Source organism: Coregonus clupeaformis, unplaced genomic scaffold (assembly GCF_020615455.1).
Source record: "Coregonus clupeaformis isolate EN_2021a unplaced genomic scaffold, ASM2061545v1 scaf0906, whole genome shotgun sequence".
NCBI lineage: Eukaryota > Metazoa > Chordata > Actinopteri > Salmoniformes > Salmonidae > Coregonus > Coregonus clupeaformis.
The window spans coordinates 116,771-140,148 of NW_025534360.1; the positions used below are offsets into that span (position 1 = coordinate 116,771).

The 23,378-nt window shown below is 44.9% G+C and overlaps 1 protein-coding gene across 1 annotated transcript in view; it reads right to left on the reverse strand.

Moving 5' to 3' along the window:
- The window catches only part of LOC121579390, a 114,649-nt gene that overhangs the window by 51,731 nt on the left and 39,540 nt on the right, over window positions 1-23,378 (reverse strand). The window contains exons 9-10 of the mRNA XM_041893960.2: window positions 15,526-15,572; window positions 14,910-14,947 (exon numbers count right to left, since the gene is read on the reverse strand). Of these exons, the coding sequence (XP_041749894.2) occupies window positions 14,910-14,947; window positions 15,526-15,572 (85 nt within the window). The remainder of the gene's footprint in view (window positions 1-14,909; window positions 14,948-15,525; window positions 15,573-23,378) is intronic.

Genomic DNA, 23,378 nt, shown 5'->3' on the forward strand with positions numbered 1-23,378 from the left:
GAGGAGGAGTCTGAGGAAGAGGAAGAGTCTGAGCAGGAGGAGGAGGAGTCTGAGCAGGAGGAGGAGGAGAACGAAAAGAGGTTAGTTCAATACCTGCTGGCGTCCAGAAAGAAAACAAATACTATTTCGGTAAGGTCTGGCAAACACACGTCCAAAACACACACGTATGTAAATACCAACACAGCCTGTATCCAAAATCATCACACACAGGCAAGTCGATTAGTATTTAGTGTAAATGGAGAATATGATGGACAAGCTTATTCATAACAATAAAAAGGTTGATAACAAGATGCAATCATTTTCCGTTAGAGATAAAATATATTTCGTTTCTTTGCATTTTAAAATAATTACAAATAGACATCTATTTCCTAGGCTATTATTTATTTCGTTTCCATGATCATTGCATAATAAATTCCTCACCTTTTCTGTGATGGTTTCATACTCACGTGGTAGCATATAGACCTACAACAAGGTTACTGTTCCAACCATCTCTCGTTTAATTGGACCCACTTCACAGCAGTAAATAGATCAGCTATTTCAAGTATTTTGCTCTATAATACCAGGGGTCTCATTTATAAACGTTGCCTACACACAAAATATGCCACAAAACATGCATGTGGCACTTTTCACGCAAATGTTGTCATTTATAAAAACTGAACTTGACCTGAGAATTTGCTGCAAACTTTAGACCATGCGTGCGCACAGTTTCTAGTGGTTGAAGTCTTGCATATTAAGAAGGCAAAAGTAGCCTAGTAGCTTTGAGCAGATGGGGAATATATGACGAGACTCTTATTCAGAACAAAATAACCGGTAGCCCTAGCTAAATATAATAACAAGATGCAATCATTTGCTGCTAGTGAAAATCAATTTATCTTTACATTCTAAAATAATTAGAAATAGGCATATAATATTGCAGAACAAAGCCTATACTCGCGAAATATCCTATAGGCCTACAACAAGTTCGGATTGGCTACCATTCGTCCCATCTCTCATTTAATAGGACCCACTTCACAGTAGTAAATAGATCAGCTACAGTATTTCCAGCAGCCTATTTTGCTCTATGCGATCCGATCCGAAGCGCAGTTTAACGTTAGAACAGACGATTCACCTTTTCCATTGACGTTTGTAGGCGACGTCTGAATGATGTAATGTGACATTTCTTGCGTAGAAAATATTTCATTTACAAACATAATACATTATCATAATCATTGCATAATAAATTCCTCACCTTTTCTGGCCATGATGAGTTCATATTCCCGATGTAGCCATACAACAAATGACCATGCGCATTTCTCATTTAATTGGGCCTATCAGAGAGGCTATTATTTAAAGTGTTTGCTCTATGCAGATGACAGGGTGCGCGGCGCGGTTTATAACATACAGCAGAATGGAACAGGTGAACAGACAGATGATCTTTTGTATTGAAGTGTGTAGGCTACCAATAAACTCTGGTTTATTTTTTCGAGTAGACAATGTTTCCGAATTTGTGGGCAGTGAAGCATATTTAGTTTCGGGAAAAAGTGAATGCAAAACATTACTGCATTCAAACGATCTGTTTACAGGTCCACAACAATTTGCAGTTGTTTTTGTCTTTCAGAAACGGTCAGATAGACCGACAGCAAATGTCACTGTAAAATAAAACATTCTGCCAACACCTCCAAAGACATTTGAAGTTCGCCATGGATATTTCCTTTAGATATACTGTCTGGGCCTAATTCCAATACTTCCCAACTATACAGCAAATAAGGTCGTTATTGTCACCATGAAGGGTGAATGATGGGCGTATTTCACGTGGAGTTGTAACGCTCATTGTTACTCATCAAACCACAACTGAGTGAGACAAATAAAACCTTTTGGTTGAATTCAATATCTGACACTAGCAGTAGGCAATACTCACCAATACGCCATCCATCCTCAACAGCTCCCCCTGTAGGCGGATCGGCAACATTGCTGTTCTGGAGAATGAACAAGTCGTGCTTTCCACCTGGCCACCACATTCAGTAGCGTCTTTTGCACATAACATCACCTATCACCTGCTCATTAAGAGTAGAAGCCTTCTCTGTTCACATAGCCTAGTTGAACTCGTTTTGGGATGGTGCTTTTATGGCGATGTGGGGGCCGTCTATTTCTCCGTTCGTATTTGGGAACCCATTGATGGCAAAGAAACCCCTCTTAACCTGTTGCGCGATGGTGGGAATTGTATGTTACAGTACCTTTTGCTGATGATTGCATCCAAAACATTGACTCATCGAGGGATGTGAGATGCCGCTGGCCGATCAACAAGCTCCGGCTGAAAAGTGCCCTGTTGCCAAAAACCTGAGGATGGATAACACTTTGACGTGCCCCCGAATGGCATGGGTTTGCCTTTCTAAAGTAGGTCTTAAATCCTCGCAATGATCCTATAAGATTGGTTTTGGGAAGCCAATCTGTACTTTCTGCTAAAAAGTCCCACCTGTCTCTAAAAACGTGCTCTCTGTGAAATGCAGCGGTGCCAGATCTTCCAACAGAGCAGATCAGCCATCTCTCATTGGATTTCCATTATCTCAGTCTTTTATAGGATTTACACAATAGTTTCACTTTCACACGTACCTCTAATTTAACAAATGACTGTACTTATATATGGATTATTATCGTTACAAATGCACTGATGTGGTCAAAATATATAGCCTGTCAAGACATGTTGCATGAATTCACAATGTCAATATAATTACATAAAAAAATGTCATTATTACTCTCACAATTTCACACATTTTCAACATACAGTATATTTTGGGGCGGCAGGTCGCCTGGCGGGTAGGAGCGTTGGGCCAGTAACCGAAAGGTTGTTGGATCGAATCCCCAAACTGACCAGGTAAAAATCTGTCGTTCTGCCCCTGAACAGTTAACCCACTGTTCCCCGGTCGACGCAACTCTCTGATTCAGAGGGGTTAAATACGGAAGACACATTTCAGTTGAATTCATTCATTCAGTTGTACAACCTACTATGTATCTCCCTTTCCCCATTCTACGCTTGACAAGCAGTTCCCTTATTCCACCACTTGGCACTGATCGTGGTCATGGGGCTGAACACTCTCAAACTAACATTTATATTGATAAATCTCACACTTTGCGTGGAAATGATCCCTTGCATGGTTTATGTACAGATTAGCGCCTATGTATGATGTAATGAATAGTAATAATCATCATTCTTTTGAAAACAAGAATAATCTCAAAGTGCATAAAATAAACTAGAAAATAAGAGTTTAACAAACAACACATTAGTATTTTTGGGAGGTTTGTACCAGAATTGTATTTTAGAACACAACAGGACAAAAACAAAACTATGATAAGAGGGGAGAAAAATGTAAAGTAAATAAAACCATACCTTGTTTGTTGTTACTGATGGCACCATGGATCACTTCCTCATTTACCCTAGCCACACCCCCCAATGGAGATGTCTCATTGTTACAGAGTAAATATCTACATATTATTCTGCTTTATTACTGTTTCATTCACATATCACCCCCCTGCTGCTCCCCCTGTGGGCATTCCCCAACGGACTCTTACCCTGCCCCCACCACCCAACAGACTCTTACCCTGCCCCCCCCACCAACCAACAGACTCTTACCCTGCCCCCACCACCACCCAACAGACTCTTACCCTGCCCCCACCACCACCCAACAGACTCTTACCCTGCCCCCATCACCACCCAACAGACTCTTACCCTGCCCCCACCACCACCCAACAGACTCTTACCCTGCCCCCACCACCACCCAACAGACTCTTACCCTGCCCCCACCACCACCCAACAGACTCTTACCCTGCCCCCACCACCACCCAACGGACTCTTACCCTGCCCCCACCACCCAACAGACTCTTACCCTGCCCCCACCACCACCCAACAGACTCTTACCCTGCCCCCCACCACCACCCAACAGACTCTTACCCTGCCCCCACCACCCAACAGACTCTTACCCTGCCCCCACCACCAAACAGACTCTTACCCTGCCCCCACCACCCAACAGACTCTTACCCTGCCCCCACCACCCAACAGACTCTTACCCTGCCCCCACCACCCAACAGACTCTTACCCTGCCCCCCACCACCCAACAGACTCTTACCCTGCCCCCCCCACCACCCAACAGACTCTTACCCTGCCCCCACCACCACCCAACAGACTCTTACCCTGCCCCCACCACCACCCAACAGACTCTTACCCTGCCCCCACCACCCAACAGACTCTTACCCTGCCCCCACCACCACCCAACGGACTCTTACCCTGCCCCCACCACCCAACAGACTCTTACCCTGCCCCCCCACCACCCAACAGACTCTTACCCTGACCCCACCATCCAACAGACTCTTACCCTGCCCCCACCACCACCCAACAGACTCTTACCCTGCCCCCACCACCACCCAACAGACTCTTACCCTGCCCCCCACCACCAAACAGACTCTTACACTGCCCCCACCACCCAACAGACTCTTACCCTGCCCCCCACCACCAAACAGACTCTTACCCTGCCCCCCACCACCCAACAGACTCTTACCCTGCCCCCACCACCCAACAGACGCTTACCCTGCCCCCCACCACCCAACAGACTCTTACCCTGCCCTCACCACCCAACAGACTCTTACCCTGCCCCCCACCACCCAACAGACTCTTACCCTGCCCCCACCACCCAACAGACTCTTACCCTGCCCCCCACCACCACCCAATAGACTCTTACCCTGCCCCCACCACCCAACAGACTCTTACCCTGCCCCCACCACCACCCAACAGACTCTTACCCTGCCCCCCCACCCAACAGACTCTTACCCTGCCCCCACCACCCAACAGACTCTTACCCTGCCCCCACCACCCAACAGACTCTTACCCTGCCCCCCACCACCACCCAATAGACTCTTACCCTGCCCCCACCACCCAACAGACTCTTACCCTGCCCCCCACCACCACCCAACATACTCTTACCCTGCCCCCCCACCCAACAGACTCTTACCCTGCCCCCACCACCCAACAGACTCTTACCCTGCCCCCACCACCCAACAGACTCTTACCCTGCCCCCACCACCACCCAATAGACTCTTACCCTGCCCCCACCACCCAACAGACTCTTACCCTGCCCCCACCACCACCCAACATACTCTTACCCTGCCCCCACCAGCCAACAGACTCTTACCCTGCCCCCACTACCCAACAGACTCTTACCCTGCCCCCACCACCCAACAGACTCTTACCCTGCCCCCACCACCCAACAGACTCTTACCCTGCCCTCACCACCCAACAGACTCTTACCCTGCCCCCACCACCCAACAGACTCTTACCCTGCCCCCACCACCCAACAGACTCTTACCCTGCCCCCACCACCCAACAGACTCTTACCCTGCCCCCACCACCACCCAACAGACTCTTACCCTGCCCCCACCACCCAACAGACTCTTACCCTGCCCCCACCACCCAACAGACTCTTACCCTGCCCCCACCACTCAACAGACTCTTACCCTGCCCCCACCACCACCCAACAGACTCTTACCCTGCCCCCACCTCCACCCAACAGACTCTTACCCTGCCCCCACCACCACCCAACAGACTCTTACCCTGCCCCCACCACCCAACAGACTCTTACCCTGCCCCCACCACCACCCAACAGACTCCTACCCTGCCCCCACCACCCAACAGACTCTTACCCTGCCCCCACCACCACCCAACAGACTCTTACCCTGCCCCCACCTGCGCTGTTGGAGCCCAGAGCACAAGATTTTGCGTCCCTCTCCATGTGACTAATAAACTCATCTAATCTAATTAACGATGGGATTTTAAAGTGTTTTCTAAAATTGATTATTATTATTATTAATAGTAGAATCATAAATAATGTTATTTTGTATTACTGCTTTTACCATGACAACTGTCTAGTAATCATTACTTTCAATGCTGTTAACAAATGTCAGTGCTATAATATTATTTGTGCTATAAAGGCGGTTGACTTTATTGCTTTTTTCCATATTGTTAAACAACATTCTAAGTCACAATACATTCCTTTTAATTGACATGTACAACATGTATTTGACAGGGATACTGCACATCAATCAACATTTCTGTAAATGTGCCAGATTTAGCTGTAGTCCCTGGGCAGGTAGATACACATAGAAAAATACAACGTTATAAAACATTTAGTAAAACATTGGGTATAGATGGGGGCTGATTGGTCCTTCAGCCACTCTCAAGTCATTGGTAAAGGGGAGAGAGGTTGAACAGCTCCTTATATGTCCTTCAGCCACTCTCAAGTCATTGGTAAAGGGGTGAGAGGTTGAACAGCTCCTTATGTCCTTCAGCCTCTCAAGTCATTGGTAAAGGGGAGAGAGGTTGAACAGCTCCTTATATGTCCTTCAGCCACTCTCAAGTCATTGGTAAAGGGGTGAGAGGTTGAACAGCTCCTTATATGTCCTTCAGCCACTCTCAAGTCATTGGTAAAGGGGGTGAGAGGTTGAACAGCTCCTTATATGTCCTTCAGCCACTCTCAAGTCATTGGTAAAGGGGTGAGAGGTTGAAGAGCTCCTTATATGTCCTTCAGCCACTCTCAAGTCATTGGTAAAGGGGTGAGAGGTTGAACAGCTCCTTAAATGTCCTTCAGCCACTCTCAAGTCATTGGTAAAGGGGTGAGAGGTTGAACAGCTTCTTATATGTCCTTCAGCCACTCTCAAGTCATTGGTAAAGGGGAGAGAGGTTGAACAGCTCCTTATATGTCCTTCAGCCACTCTCAAGTCATTGGTAAAGGGATGAGAGGTTGAACAGCTCCTTATATGTCCTTCAGCCACTCAAGTCATTGGTAAAGGGGAGAGAGGTTGAACAGCTCCTTATATGTCCTTCAGCCACTCTCAAGTCATTGGTAAAGGGGTGAGAGGTTGAACAGCTCCTTATATGTCCTTCAGCCACTCAAGTCATTGGTAAAGGGGAGAGAGGTTGAACAGCTCCTTATATGTCCTTCAGCCACTCTCAAGTCATTGGTAAAGGGGAGAGAGGTTGAACAGCTCCTTATATGTCCTTCAGTCACTCTCAAGTCATTGGTAAAGGGGAGAGAGGTTGAACAGCTCCTTATATGTCCTTCAGCCACTCTCAAGTCATTGGTAAAGGGGAGAGAGGTTGAACAGCTCCTTATATGTCCTTCAGTCACTCTCAAGTCATTGGTAAAGGGATGAGAGGTTGAACAGCTCCTTATATGTCCTTCAGCCACTCTCAAGTCATTGGTAAAGGGGAGAGAGGTTGAACAGCTCCTTATATGTCCTTCAGCCACTCTCAAGTCATTGGTAAAGGGGTGATAGGTTGAACAGCTCCTTATATGTCCTTCAGCCACTCTCAAGTCATTGGTAAATGGGTGAGAGGTTGCACAGCTCCTTATGTCTGTTAATGGTCAATGTGCTCTCACTGAGAAAACTGCTGATAGACTGAGGTGGTTGTGTTGATATCCAGCCCCTCTCATTAACCTCTATCAGGCCAACACTGTACAATATATTCATAAAATACATTTCTGTGGTTTTAAGTTGAATGCCAAATTCTCAGAGCCATTTTCCCGGACACATTCACAGGGAGTATGCAAATACAGTAAGTCAATTCCAATAACATCACAATACATGTTTACAATGCGTATACAATACATGTTTACAATGCGTATACAATACATGTTTACAATGCGTATACAATACATGTTTACAATGCGTATACAATACATGTTTACAATACGTATACAATACATGTTTACAATGCGTATACAATACATGTTTACAATGCGTATACAATATATTCTTACAATGCGTATACAATGACATTTAAAATCAAAAGTTTAAAATACACAGACATCAGGTAGGTAGGTGTGTTGGTGTGAGAGAGAGACAGAGTTGTATCAACATGTTCTGCTAGATAGGGGTCCATACCTAGGTACCTAGTGGAGGACTAACTGACCCTCCTGCTAGAAAGGGGTCCAGCTAGGTACCTAGTGGAGGACTAACTGACCCTCCTGCTAGATAGGGGTCCAGCTAGGTACCTAGTGGAGGACTAACTGGCCCTCCTGCTAGATAGGGGTCCAGCTAGGTACCTAGTGGAGGACTAACTGACCCTCCTGCTAGATAGGGGTCCAGCTAGGTACCTAGTGGAGGACTAACTGACCCTCCTGCTAGATAGGGGTCCAGCTAGGTACCTAGTGGAGGACTAACTGACCCTCCTGCTAGATAGGGGTCCAGCTAGGTACCTAGTGGAGGACTAACTGACCCTCCTGCTAGATAGGGGTCCAGCTAGGTACCTAGTGGAGGACTAACTGACCCTCCTGCTAGATAGGGGTCCAGCTAGGTACCTAGTGGAGGACTAACTGACCCTCCTGCTAGATAGGGGTCCAGCTAGGTACCTAGTGGAGGACTAAATGACCCTCCTGCTAGATAGGGGTCCAGCTAGGTACCTAGTGGAGGACTAACTGATCCTCCTGCTAGATAGGGGTCCAGCTAGGTACCTAGTGGATGACTAACTGATCCTCCTGCTAGATAGGGGTCCATACCTAGGTACCTAGTGGAGGACTAACTGACCCTCCTGCTAGATAGGGGTCCAGCTAGGTACCTAGTGGAGGACTAACTGACCCTCCTGCTAGATAGGGGTCCAGCTAGGTACCTAGTGGAGGACTAACTGACCCTCCTGCTAGATAGGGGTCCAGCTAGGTACCTAGTGGAGGACTAACTGATCCTCCTGCTAGATAGGGGTCCAGCTAGGTACCTAGTGGAGGACTAACTGATCCTCCTGCTAGATAGGGGTCCAGCTAGGTACCTAGTGGAGGACTAACTGACCCTCCTGCTAGATAGGGGTCCAGCTAGGTACCTAGTGGAGGACTAACTGACCCTCCTGCTAGATAGGGGTCCAGCTAGGTACCTAGTGGAGGACTAACTGACCCTCCTGCTAGATAGGGGGTCCATACCTAGGTACCTAGTGGAGGACTAACTGACCCTCCTGCTAGATAGGGGTCCAGCTAGGTACCTAGTGGAGGACTAACTGACCCTCCTGCTAGATAGGGGTCCAGCTAGGTACCTAGTGGAGGACTAACTGACCCTCCTGCTAGATAGGGGTCCAGCTAGGTACCTAGTGGAGGACTAACTGACCCTCCTGCTAGATAGGGGTCCAGCTAAGTACCTAGTGGAGGACTAACTGCCCCTCCTGCTAGATAGGGGTCCAGCTAGGTACCTAGTGGAGGACTAACTGACCCTCCTGCTAGATAGGGGTCCAGCTAGGTACCTAGTGGAGGACTAACTGATCCTCCTGCTAGATAGGGGTCCAGCTAGGTACCTAGTGGAGGACTAACTGACCCTCCTGCTAGATAGGGGTCCATACCTAGGTACCTAGTGGAGGACTAACTGACCCTCCTGCTAGATAGGGGTCCAGCTAGGTACCTAGTGGAGGACTAACTGATCCTCCTGCTAGATAGGGGTCCAGCTAGGTACCTAGTGGAGGACTAACTGCCCCTCCTGCTAGATAGGGGTCCAGCTAGGTACCTAGTGGAGGACTAACTGACCCTCCTGCTAGATAGGGGTCCAGCTAGGTACCTAGTGGAGGACTAACTGACCCTCCTGCTAGATAGGGGTCCAGCTAGGTACCTAGTGGAGGACTAACTGACCCTCCTGCTAGATAGGGGTCCAGCTAGGTACCTAGTGGAGGACTAACTGACCCTCCTGCTAGATAGGGGTCCAGCTAGGTACCTAGTGGAGGACTAACTGACCCTCCTGCTAGATAGGGGTCCAGCTAGGTACCTAGTGGAGGACTAACTGACCCTCCTGCTAGAAGATCCACACCTCCAGGAGGCTGCAGAAGGAGAGAGGCTGTGTGGCTGGACCTTTGGTTAGTTTATTGCTATTATAGTGGTCATGTTTGATTGACATTTTCTGTAAATTTTTGGGAGCCTGAATTAAAGCAACAGACAACAAGACCACGTTGAACCACCCTGCCTGTCTATTCTGCCTGGTCTCCCCAACCCAGGGGTTGGCTACAACTGTAGATCTGAAGCTGTGACCAAAGACAGGGGTCCAGCTCCCCAAGAAGGTTGATCATCCTGGAACATGACTCAGTTCCTTTTCTCAACACCATGTCGATGATGTAACGTGCCTTATCTGCCCTCGCAGCTATCACCTTTACTGACTCCATTTCCTCCTGGTTGATGACTGTGTGTTGCAGGAGTCCGTCCAGCAGACCATCCAGGACAGGTCCTGACACGCGATTCACAAACTCTGTCCGTACAGAACGCAGCTGCTGCTCTGTAGAACCAGTCAGACTGCTCTCAGCCGGACGCCCTGCCCCCAACACAGCACCTGAGAGAGGCAGGTTACAAAATAACTACATTTGTTCATTTACATTTCAGACATTTAGAAACAGACTTCTTTCAGAGTGACCTACAGTAAAAGTCTTCATTGTATTATTAATCTTTGCATTAAGAACACATTCTGTAACAATAACAACCTGCATCAATGAACACATCACACCACTACTGTTTCATTCATATTTAGGGTCGGTTTTCACAGACGTAGAAAAACAGGCTGGGGCATTCAGAACCAGGCTAATCTACCTCACGTCCTGGAGGAGATGTCATTGGGGCATTCAGAACCAGGCTAATCTACATCAAGTCCTGGAGGAGATGTCATTCAGAACCAGGCTAATCTACATCACGTCCTGGAGGAGATGTCATTCAGAACCAGGCTAATCTACATCACGTCCTGGAGGAGATGTCATTGGGGCATTCAGAACCAGGCTAATCTACATCAAGTCCTGGAGGAGATGTCATTCAGAACCAGGCTAATCTACATCACGTCCTGGAGGAGATGTCATTCAGAACCAGGCTAATCTACATCAAATCCTGGAGGAGATGTCATTGGGGCATTCAGAACCAGGCTAATCTACATCAAGTCCTGGAGGAGATGTCATTCAGAACCAGGCTAATCTACATCAAGTCCTGGAGGAGATGTCATTGGGGCATTCAGAACCAGGCTAATCTACATCAAGTCCTGGAGGAGATGTCATTCAGAACCAGGCTAATCTACATCACGTCCTGGAGGAGATGTCATTCAGAACCAGGCTAATCTACATCACGTCCTGGAGGAGATGTCATTGGGGCATTCAGAACCAGGCTAATCTACATCAAGTCCTGGAGGAGATGTCATTCAGAACCAGGCTAATCTACATCACGTCCTGGAGGAGATGTCATTCAGAACCAGGCTAATCTACATCAAATCCTGGAGGAGATGTCATTGGGGCATTCAGAACCAGGCTAATCTACATCAAGTCCTGGAGGAGATGTCATTCAGAACCAGGCTAATCTACATCAAGTCCTGGAGGAGATGTCATTGGGGCATTCAGAACCAGGCTAATCTACATCACGTCCTGGAGGAGATGTCATTCAGAACCAGGCTAATCTACATCAAGTCCTGGAGGAGATGTCATTGGGGCATTCAGAACCAGGCTAATCTACATCAAGTCCTGGAGGAGATGTCATTCAGAACCAGGCTAATCTACATCAAGTCCTGGAGGAGATGTCATTCAGAACCAGGCTAATCTACATCACGTCCTGGAGGAGATGTCATTCAGAACCAGGCTAATCTACATCACGTCCTGGAGGAGATGTCATTGGGGCATTCAGAACCAGGCTAATCTACATCAAGTCCTGGAGGAGATGTCATTCAGAACCAGGCTAATCTACATCACGTCCTGGAGGAGATGTCATTCAGAACCAGGCTAATCTACATCAAATCCTGGAGGAGATGTCATTGGGGCATTCAGAACCAGGCTAATCTACATCAAGTCCTGGAGGAGATGTCATTCAGAACCAGGCTAATCTACATCAAGTCCTGGAGGAGATGTCATTGGGGCATTCAGAACCAGGCTAATCTACATCACGTCCTGGAGGAGATGTCATTCAGAACCAGGCTAATCTACATCAAGTCCTGGAGGAGATGTCATTGGGGCATTCAGAACCAGGCTAATCTACATCAAGTCCTGGAGGAGATGTCATTCAGAACCAGGCTAATCTACATCAAGTCCTGGAGGAGATGTCATTCAGAACCAGGCTAATCTACATCACGTCCTGGAGGAGATGTCATTCAGAACCAGGCTAATCTACATCAAGTCCTGGAGGAGATGTCATTCAGAACCAGGCTAATCTACATCAAGTCCTGGAGGAGATGTCATTCAGAACCAGGCTAATCTACATCAAGTCCTGGAGGAGATGTCATTCAGAACCAGGCTAATCTACATCAAGTCCTGGAGGAGATGTCATTGATCTTGAAGACAGCCTTTTATAATCAGGACTAGTCCAACAGTAAACCATGTCGACTGGCCCTCAAGCCATTGGTTTGTACCTCTCATGTTTACTTACTAGTTGAATGGGTTTCAGGGATGTATTCATCTGAAAGAAACAAAAAGAGGTTATAATCACTAAATAGCATCTGTCAGAAAATAACAGAGTTATGATTGACATATTCTCCTACCTGTTGGTACCATATCTCTCCATACTGTCCTCTCATCATCCCCGATTAACTCCATCTCAATGTCAACCCCTGTGTTTCTCATAACCATCTTACAACAGCTTGGTGTGGTGTCTGCAGGTAACAGCTGAATCTTCTGTAGAAGGTCATATGGTGCAACGATTGAGACAACAGACAGAGAGAGAGAAAGAAATAGAATGATATTCCAGTTATTAATATATAATATGACAGATTCATGTCCTCAGCCTGCTAAAACTGCACCTCTGGATTGATGGAGGAGGAATGGGGATTCTTGACTGCAAACCAACTGTTCAGCTTTAAGGACCCGTTTGGACTTGACAGCACCAATTCTGAATATCCTTGGGACACCTGATGTTTCTCCCGGTCCCGAACAGCCTACAAAATGAGCAGTGTAGTAGTCAGTCTGAACAATGTAGTCTAATAATTCACACAACATGCAGCTCACTGAGCAATCCTTTTTTGTCAACATCAAAAAAATGTGTACACTATTTTTTATTTATTTTACCCTTATTTTACCAGGTAATTGACTGAGAAGAGAGTCTATTTTACAGCAACGACCTCGGGAAGTGTTACAGGGGAAAGGGGATGAATGAGCCAATTGGAAGCTGGGGATGATTAGGTGGCCGTGATGGTATGAGGGCCAGATAGTGAATTTAGCCAGGACACCGGGGTTAACACCCCTACTCTTATGATAAGTGCCATGGGATCTTTAGTGTTCACAGAGAGTCAGGAAACATGTTTAACGTCCCATGCGAAAGACAGCACACTACTCAGGGCAATGTCCCCTTCACTGCCCCGGGGCATTGGGTTCTCCTTCGAACAGAGAGAAGAGTGCCGTCTACTGGCTCTTCAAATGAATGAAACAGAAATAGATTTCTCACAGAGCTGCATGTTGTCTTTGTAATCTATAGATTTTCAACAAACTATCAGCTTTCCTTTAGTAAGTTTCAACATACTGGTGTCACTTCAATGATGGTGCCTCACCTCTTTCTGACTGGAGTTTCTGAGGAGCATGTACAGCCGTGAAATTACTGTTGCCTTTTTACTGCCATATAGAGGACCACGTCACAGTGGACAGCTACGTTCCAAAAAAAATATATAGCTCAGTATAACAGCGATAGCTGAGAACTTGGGATGGAGAATCTTAGCATGGAATCTGGTGACCTCATGCACTTCCTCAACAGACACTCCATGTTCCTCTACATGAAGAATCTTCATCTCATTCCTCAGGGAATGGTTGGTCCCTGAACAACACAATAAAAAGGAGACAGAAAGACAAATATTGTATTATTCAAACAACTAAAACACAAAGAATATGCGGTACCAGATCACAGTAAACTCAAATTCCCAGAATATTCATTCATTCATTCAGGAATTGAAACTCAGTTACATGGAAATGTCTTTCTGAATACTATGTGAATATGCTTTTACCTAAACAGACAAAGTGTGGCAGATGAACTTCCTCCAGTTCACCTAACTCCATAGTGATGTCCAGCAATGGACCACCTTGTCCGTACTGCATGTCTTTCAGAAGTTGACTGTAGGGTTCCCAGTTCCTGAAGTGATACTTCAGAATGACATCTCTCTCACACACCCAGCGGAGCCCAGACACTGTGCACTCATAACGCCCTTTGGGTGTCCTGTGCCTGAGGGCAACAACAATATTTGGTAGAGAGGGTCAATCGTCAAATGGAGAGGTTGGATTAGAAGCCTATTCCCAAAGGTAACGGGGAAATACACTAGCAAGTGGAATGAAATGTTAAAAGTAGTTATTTTACCTGAACATTGTCACTTCCTGGACAGTGGAAGTCAACGGTTCAATCTGAAGCCAGTGTGTGGAGTACTGAACAAGGACAAGCATGTCAGTTATACATATGGGGCCAGTTTCCTGGACACAGATTGAGTCTAGTGCTGGACTTAAAGCATGATCAATGGAAGTTTCAATAGAAAGTTTTTTAAGGTCCAAGATTAGGCTTAATCTTTGTCCGGGGAAACTGGCCCATTAAATGAACAAAGTAATTTATCTAATGTATTTATTCAATGTTACATGGAATGCTGGTGATTGATCCAATTAAACTGTCTAATGACAAAATATGACAGAAGTTAAAATCCTGTATTCCTACAAGCAGAACACAGGACTGTCTATATCCCAGTATGAATGGTTGGTCAGTACACACCTGGCTTTCAGACTGTGTTTATATTACTAAAGCAGAACACAGGACTGTCTATATCCCAGTATGAATGGTTGGTCAGTACACACCTGGCTTTCAGACTGTGTTTATATTACTAAAGCAGAACACAGGACTGTCTATATCCCAGTATGAATGGTTGGTCAGTACACACCTGGCTTTCAGACTGTGCCTGACTCCTGAAGGTATGTAAAAGTGAGAATTGACATTATGACTAACCTCAACATGGTCACAAGTCTTACAGCTCTGAGGAATCCCTGAAGTCAAAAATAGTTGTTATTTAATGGACAATCTCATGTAATAACTAATTAATCATTATTAAATAGACTTGTAATACAAATCTATATAAGTGAGCAACAGTCTCATTAGTGTTATATTAATGAATGTTTGTGGAAGCAGGAAACAACATGGTTCTGGTCCATGTTTTGGAGATGTTGGGGGCCTGATTTCTGGTAGATCCCAGGATGAGAGCTTAAAGGTAGAGTGAGCTAAATGATGTTGTACGAGCAACACCGCAGATATTGTGATGAGCAAGATGCCTGACTTCTCTCTCACACAGTAACTGCCCATGTGCACGGGTTCTCTTCACTCTTACAGCGTGGTAGCCACGGGACCAAAACAGAGGAGTTTAGCATCGCGCTCCAACGCCCTTAGTTGTTGTAGAAGTTTACCCACTATGCTGTTTACTTTGTGCATCTACATCATATTGCTGACTCTACCTTTAAGTTTGTTTTGACCAAATAGATCATGATTGTGTTCCTTGCCTGGGACTCAAGTATAATGAACGCTTTAAAAGTATTTTGATTGAAAAACAATTAAATCAGTTAACGCTCACATTTCTCAGGTCCAGGCTTGATACAACACTCTCCACCATGGTCTCTGCTGTTGGGAAAGCAGAAGGATAGACTGTGATTAAACTAAATACAACTTATAAAGGCTTTATATAGCATACATACATTCTTCATAAGCAATACAAAAGGGTGTATAAAGGGTGACAGAACCACTCCCTATGTAGGGTGCATTGCCAAATGTGACATAACACTATGTCAACTTCCATGAAGTCAATACTGATGGTGACATTACAGGTGACATTGCTTATCTTGATGAAAGCCCCTAGAGACGTGAAGTCACCAGGTATAATTTTAACAGGTTCTGATGCCCTCTTGTGGTTAGAGTGAAACTGACACTACAGTGAGACATAGGAGAGGAAACATCTGTACATCCAACAGAACACATTAAAAACACACCACCACCACTAATCTAACTGTCTGTAGGTCCAACAGAACACATTAAAACACACCACTACTACTAATCTAACTGTCTGTAGGTCCAACAGAACACATTGAAACACACCACTACTACTAATCTAACTGTCTGTAGGTCCAACAGAACACATTAAAACACACCACCACTACTAATCTAACTGTCTGTAGGTCCAACAGAACACATTAAAACACACCACTACTACTAATCTAACTGTCTGTAGGTCCAACAGAACACATTAAAACACACCACTACTACTAATCTAACTGTCTGTAGGTCCAACAGAACACATTAAAACACACCACTACTAATCTAACTGTCTGTAGGTCCAACAGAACACATTAAAAACACACCACTACTACTAATCTAACTGTCTGTAGGTCCAACAGAACACATTAAAAACACACCACCACCACTAATCGAACTGTATGTAGGTCCAACAGAACACATTAAAACACACCACTACTACTAATCTAACTGTCTGTAGGTCCAACAGAACACATTAAAACACACCACTACTACTAATCTAACTGTCTGTAGGTCCAACAGAACACATTAAAAACACCACTACTACTAATCTAACTGTCTGTAGGTCCAACAGAACACATTAAAACACACCACTACTACTAATCTAACTGTCTGTAGGTCCAACAGAACACATTAAAACACACCACTACTACTAATCTAACTGTCTGTAGGTCCAACAGAACACATTAAAACACACCACTACTACTAATCTAACTGTCTGTAGGTCCAACAGAACACATTAAAACACACCACTACTACTAATCTAACTGTCTGTAGGTCCAACAGAACACATTAAAACACACCACTACTACTAATCTAACTGTCTGTAGGTCCAACAGAACACATTAAAACACACCACCACTACTAATCTAACTGTCTGTAGGTCCAACAGAACACATTAAAACACACCACTACTACTAATCTAACTGTCTGTAGGTCCAACAGAACACATTAAAACACACCACCACCACTAATCTAACTGTCTGTAGGTCCAACAGAACACATTAAAACACACCACTACTACTAATCTAACTGTCTGTAGGTCCAACAGAACACATTAAAACACACCAATACTAATCTAATTGTAGGAATGATTCCAGAGGAAAACACATGATAAAACATTGCTATGACTCACCTTTGAATGTGTTGGTCATCTATCTGACACAGGGTCACTGAGGAGGAGGAAACCACAAACCTAAACCCAGGATAGAGGGGTTCAGTGAATGTGGTGTGTTCTGTGTAAAGGTGTGTCAGTGTACCAGAGGAGGACACACTATAGAAGGACAAAGTACCAGCTGGCCAGTCCAGATACACTCCAACTCTGTTAGAAACAGGACCAGGGATGGATCTGCTGACTCCAGCATGGTAAAACTGGTACAAGTCATATCCACTGTCATAGCATAATAAACACCAGGACTTCCTACTGTATCCAATCCAACTGTCCTTCTCCTTTCCCATCCTCTGCATTCCTTTGTACACCACACCAATGTAAGCCCCGTCACCATCCTTCTCCACCTCCCAGTAATAACGAGATCCAGATAAGCCTTCTCTGCAGAGAACTTGGTAATGATGGTCAAATCTGTCTGGATGGTCTTCATAATGCTGCTTCTCCTCCACCTGTGTCACCTTCCTGTTCCTCTCAGACAGTATCAGGTTTGGGTTTGCTGTATTTGGGTCCAGGGTGAGATGACAGGCATCTGTAGACAAAAGGAGAGTTTAATCAAACCACATCTTCATATAAAATGTAGTTTTTGTAGGTACAGAACAAGTATTGATTAGTTACTATGTTACTGTAGTTCTGAATATGTAGTTAATTAGGATTGAAGAGACTTACATTTCCTCAGCCCTGGTTTCACCCTGAACTCTCCACCATGATCCACACTGTAGGAGAAACAGGTTATTGACTGACAAAGACCTAATACAGCAGTCAACATTTAAACCATATTGTTGTGTTCTGGTGCACTATCCAAGTTCATTACTAGAGACATACAGGTATTCTATCCTACCTACTGCATTCAGAACAGAGTACAATTCATTACTAGAGAAATACAGGTATTCTACCCTACCTACTGCATACAGAACAGAGTACAATTCATTACTAGAGACATACAGGTATTCTATCCTACCTACTGCATACAGAACAGAGTACAATTCCAAAAGGATATCAGAGATGCAGAAGAAGAGTATTCATGTGGTGATGATGTATGCTGTGTTGGAGTGCTAAGCCTGCTGGGTAAACGTCCCCTGTATTCTACCATCATGTCCTCATGTTACTGAACCTACTACACTACATAGGACACAACCACTGCTCACACTATTAGGACATCTATTCTGACTTACTTCAGCTTCATCAGTTTATCTGTGGGATCCACCAGAGCAGCTGAAAGCAGTCCCCCTGCAGAGTCTCCTGGGTGATTGTAGCTCAGGTCCAGCTCTTTCAGGTGGGAGGGGTTTGACGTCAGAGCTGAAGACAGAGCAGCACAGCCCTCCTCTGTGACCAGACAGCCAGACAGCCTACAGAGAGACACAACAGCTGTCTAGGTTGGTGGACTGGTGTCAATCATCTTGTAGGACACCCATATATTTGTCCATGACACAAACATTGTCATGAAACATCAGATGTTCAGAGTATTTGTTTTACTAAGCTCAGTACCGACCTGAATGAAACAGCTGTACATACCCCAGTGTGTGTAGTTTACAGTCTGGATCCTCCAGTCCAGCAGAGGGCAGTGTAACTCAGCTCAGTACCGACCTGACTGAAACAGCTGTACTTACCCCAGTGTGTGTAGTTTACAGTCTGGATCCTCCAGTCCTGCAGAGGGCAGTGTAACTCAGCTCAGTACCGACCTGACTGAAACAGCTGTACTTACCCCAGTGTGTGTAGTTTACAGTCTGGATCCTCCAGTCCAGCAGACAGCAGTGTAACTCCTGAGTCCTGCAGGTCATTGTCTCTCAGCTCCAGTTGTTTCAGTTGTGAGTTGGGTGAACTCAGGACTGAGGCCAGATCTGAACAGCAACCCTCTGTCAGACCACACTGACCTAGACTAGAGGACAGAAGAGCACATGATTAACAAATGTTTAAAACATCCACATAATAACTCATACTGAAGAAAGTTAACTCACACTAGTGTCTGTATGTTGCAGAGTGGACTGGTTAGTCCAACACAGAGCAGCTTCACTCCTCTGTCTCCCAGGTCATTGTAGCTGAGGTCCAGTTCTCTCAGGGGGGAGTTTGGTGTCTGCAGAGCTGAAGCCAGAGTCTCACAGGATTCATATGTGAGTTTACAGCCAGACAGTCTGGAGAGAGGAGATATGTTGATACACTTAAATATGCAAAGCTTTAAGAATAATGAGATGCATTAAGATAATAACAGAAGGACACATGATTAACCAATGTTAAAAACATACTAACTCACTCAAGATATTTACCTTAGTTTTATATATGTTATGTATGTTTCTGGATATGTCCCAAAAATGTTAAAATAATGTTAAAAACATACACATACTAACTATACTGAACAGAAATATAAACCCAACATGTAAAGTGTAGGTCCCACGTTTCATGAGCTGAAATAAAAGATCCCAGATATGTTCCATACGCACAAAAGCTTATTTCTCTCAAATGTTGTGCATAAATTTGTTTAGATCCCTGTTAGTGAGCATTTCTCCTTTGTTAAGATAATCCATTTTGTTAAGATAATCCATTCACCTGACAGGTGTGGTATATCAAGAAGCTGATTAAACAGCATGATCATTACACAGGTGCACCTTGTGCTGGGGACAATAAAAGGCCACTCTGAAATGTGCAGTTTTGTCACACAACACAATGCCACAGATGTGTCAAGTTTTGAGGGAGCGTGCAATTGGCATGCTGACTGCAGGAATGTCCACCAGAGCTGTTGCTAGAGAATCTTATGTTAATTTATCTTCCATAAACCGCCTCCAACATCGTTTTAGAGAATTTGGCAGTACATCCAACCGGCCTCACAACCGCAGATATAGTGATATACTGATAAATATGCAAAGCTTTAAGAATAATGAGATGCATTAAGACAATAACAGAAGGACACATGATTAACCAATGTTAAAAACATACTAACTCACTCAAGTCATTTAACCTTAGTTTGATATATTTATCACATTTGATGTATGTTCCTGCATATTTACCAAGACGTTCAAATAATGTTTAAAACATACACATAATAACTCATACTGAAGATAGTTAACTCACACTAGTGTCTGTATGTTGCAGAGTGGACTGGTTAGTCCAACACAGAGCAGCTCCACTCCTCTGTCTCCCAGGTCATTGTAGCTGAGGTCCAGTTCTCTCAGGGGGGAGTTTGGTGTCTGCAGAGCTGAAGCCAGAGTCTCACAGGATTTATATGTTAGTTTACAGTGATCCAGTCTGGAGAGAGGAGATCATCTGTTAGATATACAAATCCTTCAGAATAATGATAATGTATACATCAACTCAATAGCAGAACTTACAGTGCTCTCTTGCAGGTTTTCACTACCGGCAGCAACCTCTGATAACCTGTCTCTGATGTGGTGTATGTCTTCAGGTCAAACTCCTCCAGCACCTCCTCTGACATCAGTAACAGGTAGGCCAGGGCTGAACATTGGTCAGGTTTTAGTCTTGTTACTGAAAGAGTTCCTGATCGCAGGGAGGTTTGCATGTCTTCAACTAGAGAGTTGGCACCAAGTTCATTCAGACAGTGGAACAAGTTGATGATCCTTTCTGGTGAGGATTCCCTTTTGATCTTGTCTGAAAGGTACCTGACTGTTCTCTCGACTGTTTCCGCATTGCTCTGTGTTGTACTTCCTGTCTGTGTCAGAAGGCCTCGTAACAGATTCTGATTGGACTCCAGTGAGAGGCCCAGAAGGAAGCGGAGGAACAGGTCCAGGTGTCCATTCTCACTCTTCAAGGCCTGGTCCACTGCTCTCCTGTGTAAGTCATACAACGGGTCTGACTTCATGTCTCTGTACTGTTGTGTGATGACATTTTGGAGTAGGGTTGGAGTGGTTGCTTCATCAGAGTCATCGTCAGAGGAATAATCATCACTGACTGAAAACGCTTCATCATCATCATCATCGTAGTCATCATAACCACTAGTGACTGCTTCATGGGGGAAAACATTTTCCTTCTTGTCCAGACATGATTCTAAAGCATGCACTGCTGCTAGAAACTCCTGAATGCTCAGATGCACAAAGCTGTAGACCTTCTCTTGGTTCAGCCCAGATTCTTCTTTAAAGATCTCTGTACACAATGCTGAGTACTCTGATGCCTCTGTGACATCAAGGCCACACTCTCTCAGGTCCTCCTCATAGAAGATCAGGTTGCCCTTCTGCAGCTGTTGGAAAGCCAGCTCTGCCAGTTTCAGGATCATCTCTTTGTCTGACTGAGACAGTTCCTTTGGGTTTGTCTCTGTGGCTTTGTTGTACTTCTTGTTCTTCACAATTATTTGGATGCGCGTGAAGTGTGTGAACATCTGGGTCAGAGTTTTGGGGACTTCATCCTTCTCTGCCTCTTTCAGCATCATCTCAAGGACAGTGGCTGATATCCAACAGAAGACTGGCATGTGGCACATGATGTGGAGGCTCCTTGATGTCTTCATGTGTTTGATGATTTCATTGGCCAGATTCTGATCTGTGATTTTCTTCCTGAAGTACTCCTCCTTCTGTGGATCATTGAACCCTCGTACCTCTGTCACCTGGTCAACACATTCAGGTGGGATCTGATTGGCTGCTGCAGGCCGTGAGGTTATCCAGAGGAGAGCAGAGGGAAGCAGATTCCCCTTGATGAGGTTTGTCAGCAGCACGTCCACTGAGGTTGGCTTCGTGACATCACAGCACCTCTCATTGTTTTTGAAGTCTAGAGGAAGTCGACACTCATCCAGACCATCAAAAATGAAAACAGTTTTGGTTTCACCATCTTCAATGCTGTCAATCTCTTTCAGCTCTGAGAAGTAGTGGGAAAGAAGTTGCATCAGACTGTATTGGTCCTTTTTCAGGTTCAGATCACGGAAAGGAAGAGGAAACATGAAATGAACGTCCTGATTTGCTTTTCCCTCTGCCCAGTCAAGGATGACCTTCTGCACAGAGACTGTTTTTCCAATGCCAGCGATTCCTTTTGTCAGCACAGTTCTGATAGGTTTGTCTTGTCCAGGTAAAGGCTTGAAGATGTCGTTGCATTTGATTGGTGTCTCTTGTGTGGTTTGTTTCTTGGATGCCATCTCTATCTGTCTCACCTCATGTTCATAATTGACCCCTCCACTTCCACCCTCTGTGATGTAGAGCTCTGTGTAGACGTCCTTTAACAGACTTTGGTTTCCATGGTGTCCAATTCCTTCAGATATGTGTTGATACTTGTGTTTCAGTTTAGCCTTAATGTCTTGTTGGACTGTCAGAAGAGTTTGACCTGTAGGGAAAACAATGAGATTGATATTAATACCATAACACTAGAAGATTAACTTTTGAAAGTTCAAACTGATCAACATGATCTAATATTAAAGCAGTAATTTGATCAATAGAGAAAGATGTAAGGTGTGGACGGGAGGGCTGTTGTAACTCCCAGTCTTACTCCTCATACCCAGAGGGTTGTGTGTGAACATTACAGCACCCTGGCTGACAATCCCCTCCATCGTCTCAACTGAATCCTGAACGTTTTCATAGTCCAACTGGTAGTCAGAGCTTTTCATCTGTTGTTCAGACATTTTGCCACGTCTCAGAGGTTCCCGGCTGGGTGTAGGTGACTCTGCTCTGGGCTTCTGGACACTTTCAACAAAACAGGGAGAGACAGATCACTTCATCAATAGTGCATCAATATCACATCAACAACTGCATAGCTGAACTCAAGTCCTGATGTTTCTTTGAAATGAGGGGCTGCTGTTCTGAAGCCTTTTCCAGATTGCAAAAAATCTGAAGCATGTACGGGATTCTCTACTTTACACACAGTCTCTACTCTACTCATTCACTATGGGATTCTCTACTTTACACACAGTCTCTACTCTACTCATTCACTATGGGATTCTCTACTTTACACACAGTCTCTACTCTACTCATTCACTATGGGATTCTCTACTTTACACACAGTCTCTACTCTACTCATTCACTATGGGATTCTCTACTTTACACACAGTCTCTGTTCTACTCATTCACTGTATGGGATTCTCTACTTTACACACAGTCTCTACTCTACTCATTCACTATGGGATTCTCTACTTTACACACAGTCTCTACTCTACTCATTCACTATGGGATTCTCTACTTTACACACAGTCTCTGTTCTACTCATTCACTGTATGGGATTCTCAACTTTACAAACAGTCTCTACTCTACTCATTCACTATGGGATTCTCTACTTTACACACAGTCTCTACTCTACTCATTCACTATGGG